We start from the raw sequence: 13,346 nt of genomic DNA on the forward strand, positions 1-13,346 counted from the left end.
CCAGTTGCACAGAAAAAAGCTGGAGAGAACAAAACGGGATGGAAACTTTGCTTACTATGTCATAAAAGAGGAAAATCATGGAGAAATGAAGTTTGTCTTAAGAGAGACAGATGTTAAATTTACTGTTATGAACACACTCACAGCAGTGTTAGCTAGTTTACTGTAATTTAATGCAAAGTAATGTAAAATAAAATAATTATAGTATTATAAGCAACAACGTAGGTTTGTTGTTATTGTTGTTGTTGTTGTTTTGTTTTGTATGCTTCTCAAACGCACAATGTAAAGAATTGATGTGACATGTAAAATGTGCATATGATTCTTATTCAGACATGCATGGAAGCTCAAAAAACAAAACAAAAAAAACAAAAAACAAAACAAAACAAAACAAAACAAAAAAAAAACTAAATCTAAGTTATGAAATGCTACATCATAACATGCTAACAATTAAAATGTCAGTTGTTGAACATATTAAGTCATAATTATGAGACATCAAAGTCGAAATTATGAAATAAAAAGTCACTGTTAAAATCGACCTATCTAAAAATATCTACATCATAACATGCATGGTCACTTTAAATGGCATAGAGCAGTGGTTCTCAAACTTTTTATACCAAGTACCACCTCAGAAAATATTTGCCTCTCCGAGCACCCGATAATGACCTGCATTAAAATACAGTAACATAGTAGGTGCTTACAAACAGGTAAATATAAAACTTTTGATTAAAATAAAATGTGTTGTACCTAAAAGTAAAACTGTACTGTACATGTAAATGTAAAAATAATATATATTAAAAACATAAAAACTTCACTTAAATAAAGATTAAATTGTATTGTGTTTTAACATTAATTTATATTTAATTTAGTGATTCCTCTGAGTACCACCAGAGGGAGCCTGAGTACCACTAATGGTACTCATACCACACTGGCATAGAGGGATAGATACATCCTGTTAAATATTAATAAACAAGTGTATTGTGTTTTTGTAATATTATATAGATTATTAATTCTTCATCATTTAGCTTAAAATATATCTTCATTTACAATGTAACAGTTTAAAATGCAACTGAAAATAATTCAAAACGCATGTAAATTCAATTTAATATGTAATCCAATTTAATTATCTTAACAGATCATTTTAAAGGACAGCAGTGTGCATCCATATTGGTGCAGCACTATACAGAGAATGCTTTATAGTGGTGTCAGCACACCAAAGCAAACAGAAAGGTTCTTCAGATGTTAAAGGTTCTTTATGGAACCATTCAGACAAAAGGTTACTCTATGGCATCGTGAAGCACCTTTATTTTTACATTATACATTTATCATTTAACAATCTTATTTTACATTTTATTTTCATCTGCTGGTATTGATGCAGCTCATTTTCAAATGCTCATATATTCTCAACGTATCTAATGCAAGTGGGTGTCATGATAAATACTGCAGATTACCAAAGACGCTCACATTAGATTCCGTTTATAAAACAGATAGTTCTGGTCCTTGATTCTGATTGGTTGAGCTGCTTTCAAAACTGTTGTAAATTTCTCTACAAACATATACCTTTGTTTACTTTTGTGTGTTGCTTGGCAACAACTTTGTTGAAACCACAACTGTATCTGAGGAACTACATTGTTTGATGGAAGAATACTGTTTTTATGTACACTGACCAAAATTATAAACACAACACTTTTGTTTTTCCCCCCAGTTTAAATGAGCTGAAATCAAAGATCTAGGACCTTTTCTATGTACACAAAAGGCCTATTTCTCTCAAATATTGTTCACAAATCTGTCTAAATCTGTGTTAGTGAGCACTTCTCCTTTGCCGTTGCAATTGGCATGCTGACGGCAGGAATGTCCACCAGAGCTGTTGCCCGTGAATTGAATGTTCATTTCTCTACCATAAGCTGTCTCCAAAGGCGTTTCAGAGAATTTGGCAGTACATTCAACCAGCCTCACAACCACAGACCACATGTAACCACACCAGCCCAGGGCCTCCACATCCAGCATCTTCACCTCCAAGATCGTCTGAGACCAGCCACCCGGACAGCTGCTGCAACAATTGGTTTGCATAACCAAAGAATTTCTGCACAATCTGTCAGAAACCGCCTCAGGGAAGCTCATCTGCATGCTTGTTGTTCTCATCGGGGTCTCGACCTGACTGCAGTTCGTCATCGTAACTGACTTGAGTGGGCAAATGCTCACATTCGATGGTGTCTGGCACTTTGGAGGGGTGTTCTCTTCATGGATGAATCCTGGTTTTCACTGTACAGGGCAGATGGCAGACAGCGTGTATGGCGTTGTGTGGGTGAGCGGTTTGCTGATGTTAACGTTGTGGATCGAGTGGCCCATGGTGGCGGTGGGGTTATGGTATGGGCATCCATATGTTATGGACAACAAACACAGGTGCATTTATATCCTGAGGCCCACTGTTGTGCCATTCATCCACGACCATCACCTCATGTTGCAGCATGATAATGCACGGCCCCATGTTGCAAGGATCTGTACACAATTCCTGGAAGCTGAAAACATCCCAGTTCTTGCATGGCCAGCACACTCACCGGACATGTCACCCACTGAGCATGTTTGGGATGCTCTGGATCAGCATATATGACTGTGTGTTCCAGTTTCTGCCAATATCCAGCAACTTCGCACAGCCATTGAAGAGGAGTGGACCAACATTCCACAGGCCACAATCAACAACCTTATCAACTCTATGCAAAGGAGATGTGTGGCACTGCATGAGGCAAATGGTGGTCACACCAGATACTGACTGGTTTTCGGACCAAACATCATATTCTGCTGTAAAACAGCTCTAAAAAGACAAGTTTCGTTGTTCAGCTGAAATCAGTTTAGGGTTGATTGTATAAAGTTCATCAGTTATGAAATGAGTTCAATTCAGGTAAACAGAACATAGGGAGGAAACTAATAAATCACAAATATTAGCATTTTACATAATTTGTGGGTGCTTTAATAATACAATTATTTCATTGCACGGTAAATAGCCACTTGTTAGCAAAAACAGAGATCTTGATATAAACATATCTACATTTTCCAAAAAGACCAAATTTCTCAGGTAAACAAATTTCTCTAAATGAACAATTACATTTACTAGTGTTTTCTCATTAACATTCACATGCAAACATTTTGTTTACACTAAAGAAACATACCCTGCAATATTTTTCCCATTTATTTTGCACAGAATCTGTACAGAAATCTGTACAGAAAAAGCCGAGAATACAGTCAATGAGACCATGGTGGATCAGGGAGCTCGGGAAGCCATGGCCGAGTACACAGTCCAGACGGCCATGGCGGATCAAGGAGTTCGGGAAGCCATGGCTGAGTACACAGTCCAGACCACCATGGCAGGTCAGGGGAGTAGCCCCCCCCAAAAAAAAAAACTGGCTTAGGAGGCGCTGACCCAGGAGGCGCCGGCTCAGGAGGCGCCGCCTCAGGAGGGCGCTTGGGAGGCGCCGGCTCAGGAGGGCGCTCGGGAGGACGCTCAGGCTCAGGAGGGCGCTCGGGAGGACACTCAGGCTCTGGAGGGCACTCAGGCTCTGGAGGGTGCTCAGCGGAGACTTGGGTGGGCTGGACGGGACCAGCGGAGACGAAGGAGAGCTGGACGGGACCAGCAGAGACAAGAGAGAGAATAATCCATACTGATCCATAGAGTCTTTATGGTAAAGATGGCTTGCCAAATTCAACGGCATTAATCCAGAGCGCGGGGCTGTTGCAGGCTTACTCGAGCACGGGGCTGTGGCTGAAGTCCTTAAGCTGGCCGCTGCTGGAGTCTGTGAGCAGGCCGCGGTCGGAATCCATTATCGGGCCACGGCCGGAGTCTGTGAGCGGGCCGCGGGTTCTGGGCTGAGGATGAGGGAGAAGCTCTGGAGAACTGGGGTGACCGAGGGAGGACTGGAGGGAGTGAGCTCGTTGGAGCAGCAGGTGGAGGATGCTGGCTGGTGGTGAGCTGGAGCGGCCGCATGTTTACAGATGGGGGGGAAGATTAGAATCTTCCACATCGACGTAGAAATTGGAATTACAAAGAGCAAGGACATAATTGATAAATTCCGCTACGGGTTTGCGGCAATTGCCAGGAGTTACAAAACTGAACAACTGGTCATCATTTAGCCCCATCTGAAAACACGCATTAATCATGGCATCGCTCCAACTCACCAGGTGCACAACGCTCAGAAATTCCTCCACGTATTGCTCCAACAGCCTCTCTGGCTGTTAAACAGGAATTCCTCAGCCCAGAACATTTTGTTTGCGGTCGGTTCTTCTGTCACAGTCGTCGTGTGCGGGAATGAGGAGCAGGAACGAGGAGATCAGGAACAAACACATTTAATAAATAATCCACACTAGGAACAGGAACGAACAGGAACAGCAGGGAATCCACACACAACACAACGAAACAGACTAGAATGACGTAAAATGACTCCAAGAACCGACAACCAAACGGGGAACACAACCAAACTTAAATACACAGGCTAATCAAGGGAAGACAGGTGTGAAGGATTAGACAATGATGTAATAATAAGAAACAGAACAGGAAAGACCAAATAAGGGCATACAGGGGAAAACCACAGAAACAGTCCACAGGGGTGTGACATGGTGGATAAACAGCTTCTGTTGGATATTTGTGGTCGCAGTGAATTCTCTTATAGTACGATAAACTCCTCGCGTGCACTTTCACTGCATGATGTAGCTTGTGCAATCCAAGTTAGAATGACCACAAAAGTCAAGATATGAGGATAAGTTCTGTATGACCTTTAATATCGTTTTATACTTGCATCATATGACTGAGTTACGCAATTTCACAGAAGCAAGAGTGCTCTTTTCCTCAACATTAGCATGATTGCAAATGTGCTATTGATTTTATGCAAAAGAAAGAGTTAACATTAAGTTACATTTTAGACATAAAATTGTTTGTTTTTGCTCAGTTTCACAAAGAATAGAATATAAATCCACAGAAGAACACAAAGTGGTGTTTTCTAGTGAATGAATCTGTGTTTTTTGAACAAAACGTGTGAGTTAATGATTCAAATATTTGTTAATAATACAGTCACATGCTTTGTTCCTGAATCAGTCTGTCGTTTTAAACAAATTGGTTGAATGAATGATTCAATGACTCACTTATTAAGACAATGTTGTTAATATTGATTTCATTTAATTTGTAACAGCCCTATAGTGTTTTGTTATTCTAATATCATTTTCAAATTAAGTGGTAGAATTTAACATAAAATATTATATAAAATTCCCTTATAGAGGTAAAAATGCTCAAAGGAATGTACAAACCAGTTTAACATTAATGGAGAGGCTTTGGGAGTCTAAACAAAAATCCAAACTTTGTTTTTTGTTTTTGTTTTTTTCAACATTGCACAACCCTGTCAGAGGTCAAATATGATTGAAAGCTCACAACACTAAATAAAACACCAGTAAATACTGATTTCTAATCCAATATTTCACTCTTTTCATAGTTTTCATTCAGGCCCAGAATTCGTTTGAAAATGTAAGATCAGCAAAAGCTTGTTGATTTTCGTGATGTTAAAGAAGACAAACGTGTGAACGGAAACTGAGGTTGGGGGAGGATTCATCCAGATAAATATCACAGTTCAGGCGTGTTTTCAGACATTTTAAGCATCACTGTCGTGGACTTTTCAGTAAACCGATGAAGAAAATGTTTCTCAGATTAGTTTTGTTCTGTTTGCGTTTATGGCGTCTGGATGGTGAGTTTGAAATAAATTACTGGTTAAATTAGTTATAGAGGATTAACATATTATGCATTATATCTTTAACTGTTATTCTCATATATAAATACACCATGATATTAAGTTGAGAAGTTATTCAGGGTATTCAGTTAGTGATTGATTCAGTTACACTTGAAGGTGTGTTTACACTTGTGTTTGGTTCGATTACAAACTCGTGATTGCTCTGTTAGCACAGTTTATTTGAGTAAGTGTGAATGCTGCCAAACCCTGGTGCGTACCAAACAAATGTGGACCGAGACCGCTAAAGAGATCACGGTCCACTTCCAAACGAGCTCAAATACTTCTAAACGAACCAAAAACAGGATGTGCTGACAAGATGCTACGCTATTCGATATGATTTAAAGGTGCAAGCAAAATGAGCAGAGGGAAAACATGAAGCAATGAGGAGGTAAAGTGCTTTATGATGCCTTTTTAAAATGCCTTACGCTGTCAAAATGCTAGTGTGAACGCTAATCGGACCAGGACCAAATGCACCACTTTCTTTTTTGGTCCAGTCCAAACGAACCAAGAGAATCAGACTACAAGTGTGAACGCATGCCAAAAGCATTAATGTTAGTTGTATAAAAAGAATAAAAATATTTCTATTTAGGTAATTTACCACATAAAACGTTACTTCTATTTGCAATTATCATCTTTTGTCTTTGTACTTCTGCAGAATATTATTACCTTCACATTTAAATGATTACGAGTATTTTAGTGAAGTGATTTTGAAGCTTTAATCTTCAGGTGTGTTTGAAGAAGTGCTGGAGGGAGATTCAGTCACTCTAAACTCTGGTCTTACTAAAATAATGGATGATGTTGTGATTCAGTGGAGGTTTGGATATACTGAGAAGACTGTAATAGCTGAAATCAATAAACGGGCTGACAGCTTCATTGTATATGATGATGTTCCTGATGGGAGATTCAGAGACAGACTGAAGCTGGACAATCAAACTGGATCTCTGACCATCACAAACACTACAGCTGGACATACTGGACTTTATACAACACAGACCAACGGTGTGATCAAGTCTATGAATCTTATTGTCTATGGTGGTGAGTATATATATATATATATATATATATAGCTTGTTGATTCTTGATAATATCCATTTTTTTTAAATTAAACTTAAAACTATTTATTTTAGTAAACCATCAAATAACCAATTTTGTCCGTGATGAAACTTGTTTCTTTTCGTTCTCTTTCCTTTTGGTGTTACAGTACTGAAGTCGGTGTTAGTGAAGGAGGGAGATTTAGTCACTATAAACTCTGGTCTTACTGAAATGAAGCATGATGAAGTGATTCAGTGGAGATTTTTAAATGAATTCATTTTAATAGCTGAAATCAATGTAACAGCCAACAGCATGACTGTATATGATGATGTTCTTGATGGGAGATTCAGAGACAGACTGAAGCTGGACAACCAAACTGGATCTCTGACCATCACAAACATCAGAACCACAGACTCTGGAGTTTATGAGCTACGTAGTAGCAATATGGCGTTTGTTTTCTTTCTCAGTGTCCATAGTGAGTATCAAAAAAATAAATAAATAAAATAAATAAATAAATAAAAAATTCTCTTTCACATATTTCAATTTTTTTTTAGATGCTATAATTAACAGACACAACATTTTTTGTGTGTGTGTGTCTGTTCTGTTGCATGATTTTCATTTCAAATTTAAATATTTATTTACTTTCATAAATCATAAAGTTACTAATCTGCGACAAACCTTGTTCTTTGTGTGTTTGGTGATACAGATGAAATATTGATGATGGAGGGAGATTCAGTCACTCTAAACTCTAAACTCACTAACACACTGAGTGCTGTTCGGATTCAGTGGATGTTTGGAAATGAAAACATTTTAATAGCTGAAATCAATTTATGGGTTGACAGATTTGCTGTATTTGATGATGTTCCTGATGGGAGATTCAGAGACAGACTGAAGCTGGACAATCAAACTGGATCTCTGACCATCACAAACACCACAACTGAACATGCTGGAAATTATAAACTACAGATCAACAAACTGACTGAGAGTTTCAGTCTCGCTGTCTATGGTGAGTGTATTATTGGTTTCATGTATTTATTGCAACATTAAAGTAAATCTAAAGACATATCAAATTACTTAGAATTCCAAAAAAAAAAAAAAAAAATTTTTAGCTTTATAGTTAACTTTCTATTAAATAATAAAAGTGTAATAAATTGGTTTTAAATGTACTTTCGATCAGTCTTGGTTCCTCTCATGTTTCCTCGTCTGCTTAAATATCTTCATTTATCCTCATTTCTCTTTATTCTCTGATCTTTTTCAGCTCATCTGCCTGTTCCTGTGATCAGCAGTAACTCTTCACAATATTCATCATCATATTGTTCATTGGTGTGTTCAGTGGTGAATGTGAGTCATGTGACTCTCTCCTGGTACGAAGGAAACAGTTTATTGTCCAGCATCAGTGTGTCTGATCTCAGCATCAGTCTTTCTCTACCTCTGGAGATTGAGTGTCTGGATGATTCCTACAGCTGTGTTGTGGCTTTTTCATTCACCAACCAGACCACACATCTCAACACTGAACTCTGTCACACATGTTCAGGTACGGCAGTGCTGATATTAGTTGATGTCTGTGTATATATTAGCATTTATTGACTGAGCTGATCTCAATGTTTTTATTCCTCAGACTCTGTCCACTGTTGTGGTCCAACTGAAGCTGTGATCCGATTGGTCCTCTCTGCTCTGGTGGGCGTGGCTACTGTCATTCTTCTGGTTTATGACATCAGATCCAGAAGAGCTGAACAAGATGAAGCACATGTTCACACATCAGGTTGATGATGTAATTTCTTATAATCGTTTATTAACCTTCATTCATTTGTAATTGTTTTGTATATTCACATACCTGTATATGTTTATTTTAGGTGGCTCATTTCCATTCCAGAAGATGATTTGAAAAAACAAACAGCAATGTATTCTCTCATTAATGTTTAAAAGTAAATGTGAGCGCTTGTCATAATAAATACTGATGATTACCAAATATTTCATTGGTTATGTTAGATTAGTATATATAGGCTAACATGCTTTCCTTTTAATTGTGTTTGTTGTTGTTTTTACAATCTAATCTTTCCTATTTAATTGGAGACTTTCAAAATCACCTCAAATCACATTTAAAGGTAGTGTAGTGTTGTTCATATTATTGTATATATCAGATGTCTCTAATACTGAAGCTCTACTGGCTAAATAAGAATACAGTAAAACATAAGCAATCTCTCCTTGCATTTTAGACTCAGATTTTTCAGTAATTCAGTTTATCAATAAAGTTTTCTCACTCTGAGGTTTAAGAGTCTCCCATGTTTTATTACATTTATTATGTTGAGCGCCTCCTGGAGGAATACTAACTATATGTTTAATAGTTTTGCAGTGCACTGCCTATAAAGATTTACATTACTAAAATATCATTTGTAAATGTTTACATTATTATTAAGATCATTAGTTTTATCCACAATAATAAAACAACAAATTATTATTAATAATAATAATATACTTTGTGAGTTATATAGTTATATACTTTGAGAACATAAACACAAACCATTGGCCCCCATTTCCTCTGACAGTCAACAATAAAGTCTTTAAATATCTGTAGTCTGATTTGTGTTTGTGTTCATCTGTGGATCAACAACACCATCTGGCTCAGCCTCAATCGGCATTTTATCAGGAGTGATTTGCTCAGTATCCTCTGTCACTGACTCCACTATTTCTGTCCGATTGCTTTTGCTCTTCAGCTGGGTTTTATTTGATTCCTCATTAAAAAAAATCTTCACAAAAGTGGCACTTTTGTGTAGACAGAATTACCCATTTTTGGACACAATAGTGTCTGGAATTCAAGTTCAATTGAGTTTAAGTTCACTCTCAGGCCATCTCATGACAAGATCAAACTGCTTCTTTAAGACACTTTTCACATGTTGTATAGTAGGTCAGTTTGTTACTGTTGAAAATGACACCATTGACGTACAGGAAGTTGAGGCCTACTGGAGCTGAAAGTGACAATGTTCAGAGTGTGAAAAAATTTGCCAAAAAAATTCCTAGATAGTAACATGCATTAACACTTAAAGATGTGCAGTTATTTTAGATGAAGGTGGAGTTTCACTTCATTTTACTGCAGAACAGCTTCACATCAGCTCAGCTGTCAATTTATTACTGAACCAGTTTTTAAAAGTTTGTCTTCTCATGATTTCTGGACTGAAAACGGTTTGAAAGATGTTTCCCACCGTGTTGTTCTGTTTGTGTCTCTGGCATCTGGATGGTGAGTCTGAAATGTGTTTTATGGCTTCAGTTGCTTCTGCTCTAGTAATATGTAATAAATTACCTAAAATTGTTAAATTATTTAGAGAGGATCAACATTCACTGTTACAGGCCATAACTGTATTAAAATTCAAAGTGTGGACAAATTAGTTTTAGTTTGGTTTTGTTCAGAAAACACTCACCAGCAGAGTCCAGGGCTGCGAGAGATTGCACGAGTTGCTGAATACAATGCAATGTTATGCAATAACATAACAGGGTGGATGTTTTAAGCTAGTATAGCCCTTTAAGCTAGAAAAGAACAACATGCTAGCAGAAGATTACAGACCCCCTGTGGTGAAAATCAAGTTTTTTAATGTGTGCAAATTCATAAGTCAACACCATTGTTGAGTATTTTCTCCTTAAAATGGCAGTGAAAAAAAACCGACAGATTCTCAAAAACACGGCTTGAAATCACCTGTTTTCAGTCACAAACTTCCTTGCAACCAGTCCTGGGCTTTAGCATATCATTAACTTTGCTGCAAAGCAAGGAAGTCTCAAGAGAAACTCTGTTCTTCAGGTGTGTTTGTTGAAGAAGTGATGGAGGGAGATTCAATCACAATAAACTCTTATCTTACTGAAACGACAGACGATGATGTGATTCATTGGAGTTTTGGACGTGCAAACACTTTAATAGCTACAATCAATAAACGGGCCGACAGCATGACTGTGTATAATGGTGTTCTTGATGGGAGATTCAGAAACAGACTGAAGCTGGACAAACAAACTGGATCTCTGACCATCACAAACATCACAGTGGAACATGCTGGACGTTATAAACTACAGATCTTCTATTTAGAGATTGATTACATTCTCACTGTCTATGGTGAGTTAAATATTGTCTTCAGCTGTTTAAACCACACAGCATTTTGCTTCTTTCATGTCTGATTTCACAAATATTGTGACACGACTTCTGTTAATACAGCATTAAAATCAATCTAAAGTATCTTATCATTTAGTGGATGTTGTTTTATTCTTTAAGTAACTAATCAGTTTGTAATATCATCCAGTTAAATGCTCTTATTTTTGACCTTATTTTTATACCTTCATCCTCATTTAACTTTATTCTCTTGTGACGGAGCGGTACAATTATGAAAACCAACCTTTTACCAGTAAGAAAATCCGACTACGCCACCCTAGAAATTAGCTCTAGGGAACAATACTCAAAACCCAAAAATGAAGTAATTAAGCACACAGGTTCGGTTCCCTCATGCAAGTGAACAGGAGACGTGGGTATAATATAAAAATACAATTGTTTATTAATACAAGAATGTTTTAAAATGGACACTAAAATGTCAAAGAAGCAACAGGAGATCCCACTTTAAATGGAAGAAAATGAATTTACAAAAAGAATGAATGCAGATAATGACACAAAATCAACTTTAAATATGAAAGCAAAATAAATACCAGCAGGGCTGAGGCTCCCAACGGCAGGAAACAAATGGAGTCTGATTTTACAAGGGCACACTTTCACGCGCACACACACCAAGGTGCACTCAGATCACACACTCGAAGTGGTACACAGCACGCAATAAAGAAGAACCACCACCACAAAGAGGAGGATCCGTTCACCCGTGGGACCCCAGCTCCTGCAATAAACCAAAAATAAATGAATAAACTATAACAAACAAATAAACACCATTAACTTAAAACAAAATACAACATAAACATCAATTAACTAATAAAACAACTCCAAACAAAGGTGGGTATCAATACCACATAAGACTGGAAGAAAACATTAAGAAAAATCAAATAAATTCAAACAAAATTACAAAGCAACTTGAAGTTAGATGTAAACGGCATGTAAATCAAGTTGCATTAATAAAGAAAAAAATAACATACAAATAAAACAGCAAACACAACAGTATATAATTACATATATATATTGTACGATAACCAAAAAGAACACAAGACAAACTTGACTCCCACAAAATTAATCAAAAGAAAATAAAGGACAAAACTAAACAGTTATTTTCTCTCAATAAAATGAGATCGTCATATTCTCCATGTTGATGCACAAGCAAGAAACGAAACAATAGGAACCAGACGAACAATCCCCTTTCAACAACGATGATGATGGCGTCTGCACGACAGTGTGAACAGCAAAACCGTAGGATTGTGAGCAGAACGTCAGCAGCGCAAAGTGGAAAAACAGCAGTAAATACAATATAAAACAAGAAAGAACGAGAGGGAGAATCCTATAACGAACACAAAAAGAGACGTTACAAATCCTCATACTTTTCATTCATGAATTATAATTATACTTAAAACACTTACCGTCAAGGTATCATGCAAAATAGAAAATGTACAGGCACAGATCTATAAATCATGCCCACCGATAGCACCCTGGGGTACAGGAAACGCACCTATTCAGCATGTAACAATGTTAACAGCACATCGAAGGATCACAATACAACAAGCTTATACAAATACACATACCTGAGAGGCAAACAGTCATTAAATCCACCAAGCAGCACCGACAACACACTGACACCAGGCCAAAACGACACTATAATTTACGGAAGAAAACACTTTAAAAGACCAACCAATTTTAAAATAACCGCCTGTTACAGCACAGCGCGCTTACCTGCAACCACCGTAAACACGGGCACAAAGGGGGAAAGTCGGACGTGACGCATCACGGGCAACAACCAATCAGCCTTTATATTGAGGATACTAGTCGCTGATAGGTAAATTCGGCTGTCAGTCACCTAATTTCATTACACTCTCATGTTTTCAGCTCGTCTGCCTGTTCCTATCATCAGCAGTAACTCTTTACAATGTTCATCATCATCGTCATCATCGTCATATTGCTTATTGTTGTGTTCAGTGGTGAATGTGAGTGATGTGACTCTCTCCTGGTACAAAGGAAACAGTTTATTGTCCAGCATTAGTGTGTCTGATCTCAGCATCAGTCTCTCTCTACCTCTGGAGGTGGAATATCAGAATAAAAACACCTACAGCTGTGTGATCAACAATTCCATCAGCAACCAGACTCAATATCTGGACATCAGCAAACTCTGTCACACATGTTCAGGTACGGCAGCACTGATATTAGTTGATGTCGGTGCTGATATTAGCGTTTATTGACTGAGCTGATCTCAGTTTGATGTTTTTGTTCCTCAGACTCTGTCCACTGTTGTGGTTCTACTGAAGCTGTGATTCGATTGGTCCTCTCTGCTCTGGTGGGTGTGGCTACTGTCATTCTTTTGGTTTTTGACATCAGATCCAGAAGAGCTGAACAAGATCAAGCACATACTCACACATCAGAAACCTAAATGATGT

The 13,346-nt window shown here is 37.6% G+C and overlaps 1 protein-coding gene across 1 annotated transcript; it reads left to right on the forward strand.

Moving 5' to 3' along the window:
* Positions 1 to 5,650: 5,650 nt before the first annotated feature.
* Positions 5,651 to 8,961, forward strand: LOC127158990 (uncharacterized). Its single transcript, XM_051101944.1, has 7 exons — positions 5,651 to 5,717; positions 6,486 to 6,794; positions 6,961 to 7,266; positions 7,498 to 7,797; positions 8,050 to 8,325; positions 8,410 to 8,553; positions 8,645 to 8,961. Exons 1-7 carry the CDS (start codon positions 5,660 to 5,662, stop codon positions 8,674 to 8,676), a joined length of 1,425 nt encoding a protein of 474 aa, XP_050957901.1. The 5' UTR covers positions 5,651 to 5,659; the 3' UTR covers positions 8,677 to 8,961.
* Positions 8,962 to 13,346: the final 4,385 nt, after the last annotated feature.

Source organism: Labeo rohita, unplaced genomic scaffold (genome assembly GCF_022985175.1).
Source record: "Labeo rohita strain BAU-BD-2019 unplaced genomic scaffold, IGBB_LRoh.1.0 scaffold_1839, whole genome shotgun sequence".
Lineage (NCBI taxonomy): Eukaryota > Metazoa > Chordata > Actinopteri > Cypriniformes > Cyprinidae > Labeo > Labeo rohita.

Coding starts and splice junctions, on each gene's coding strand:
- LOC127158990 (XM_051101944.1), top strand. CDS start 5,660: ATGAAGAAAATGTTTCTCAGATTAGTTTTGTTCTGTTTGCGTTTATGG. Junction 7,798..8,049: donor TTTCAGTCTCGCTGTCTATG/GTGAGTGTATTA, acceptor GATCTTTTTCAG/CTCATCTGCCTGTTCCTGTG. Junction 8,554..8,644: donor AGCACATGTTCACACATCAG/GTTGATGATGTA, acceptor TGTTTATTTTAG/GTGGCTCATTTCCATTCCAG.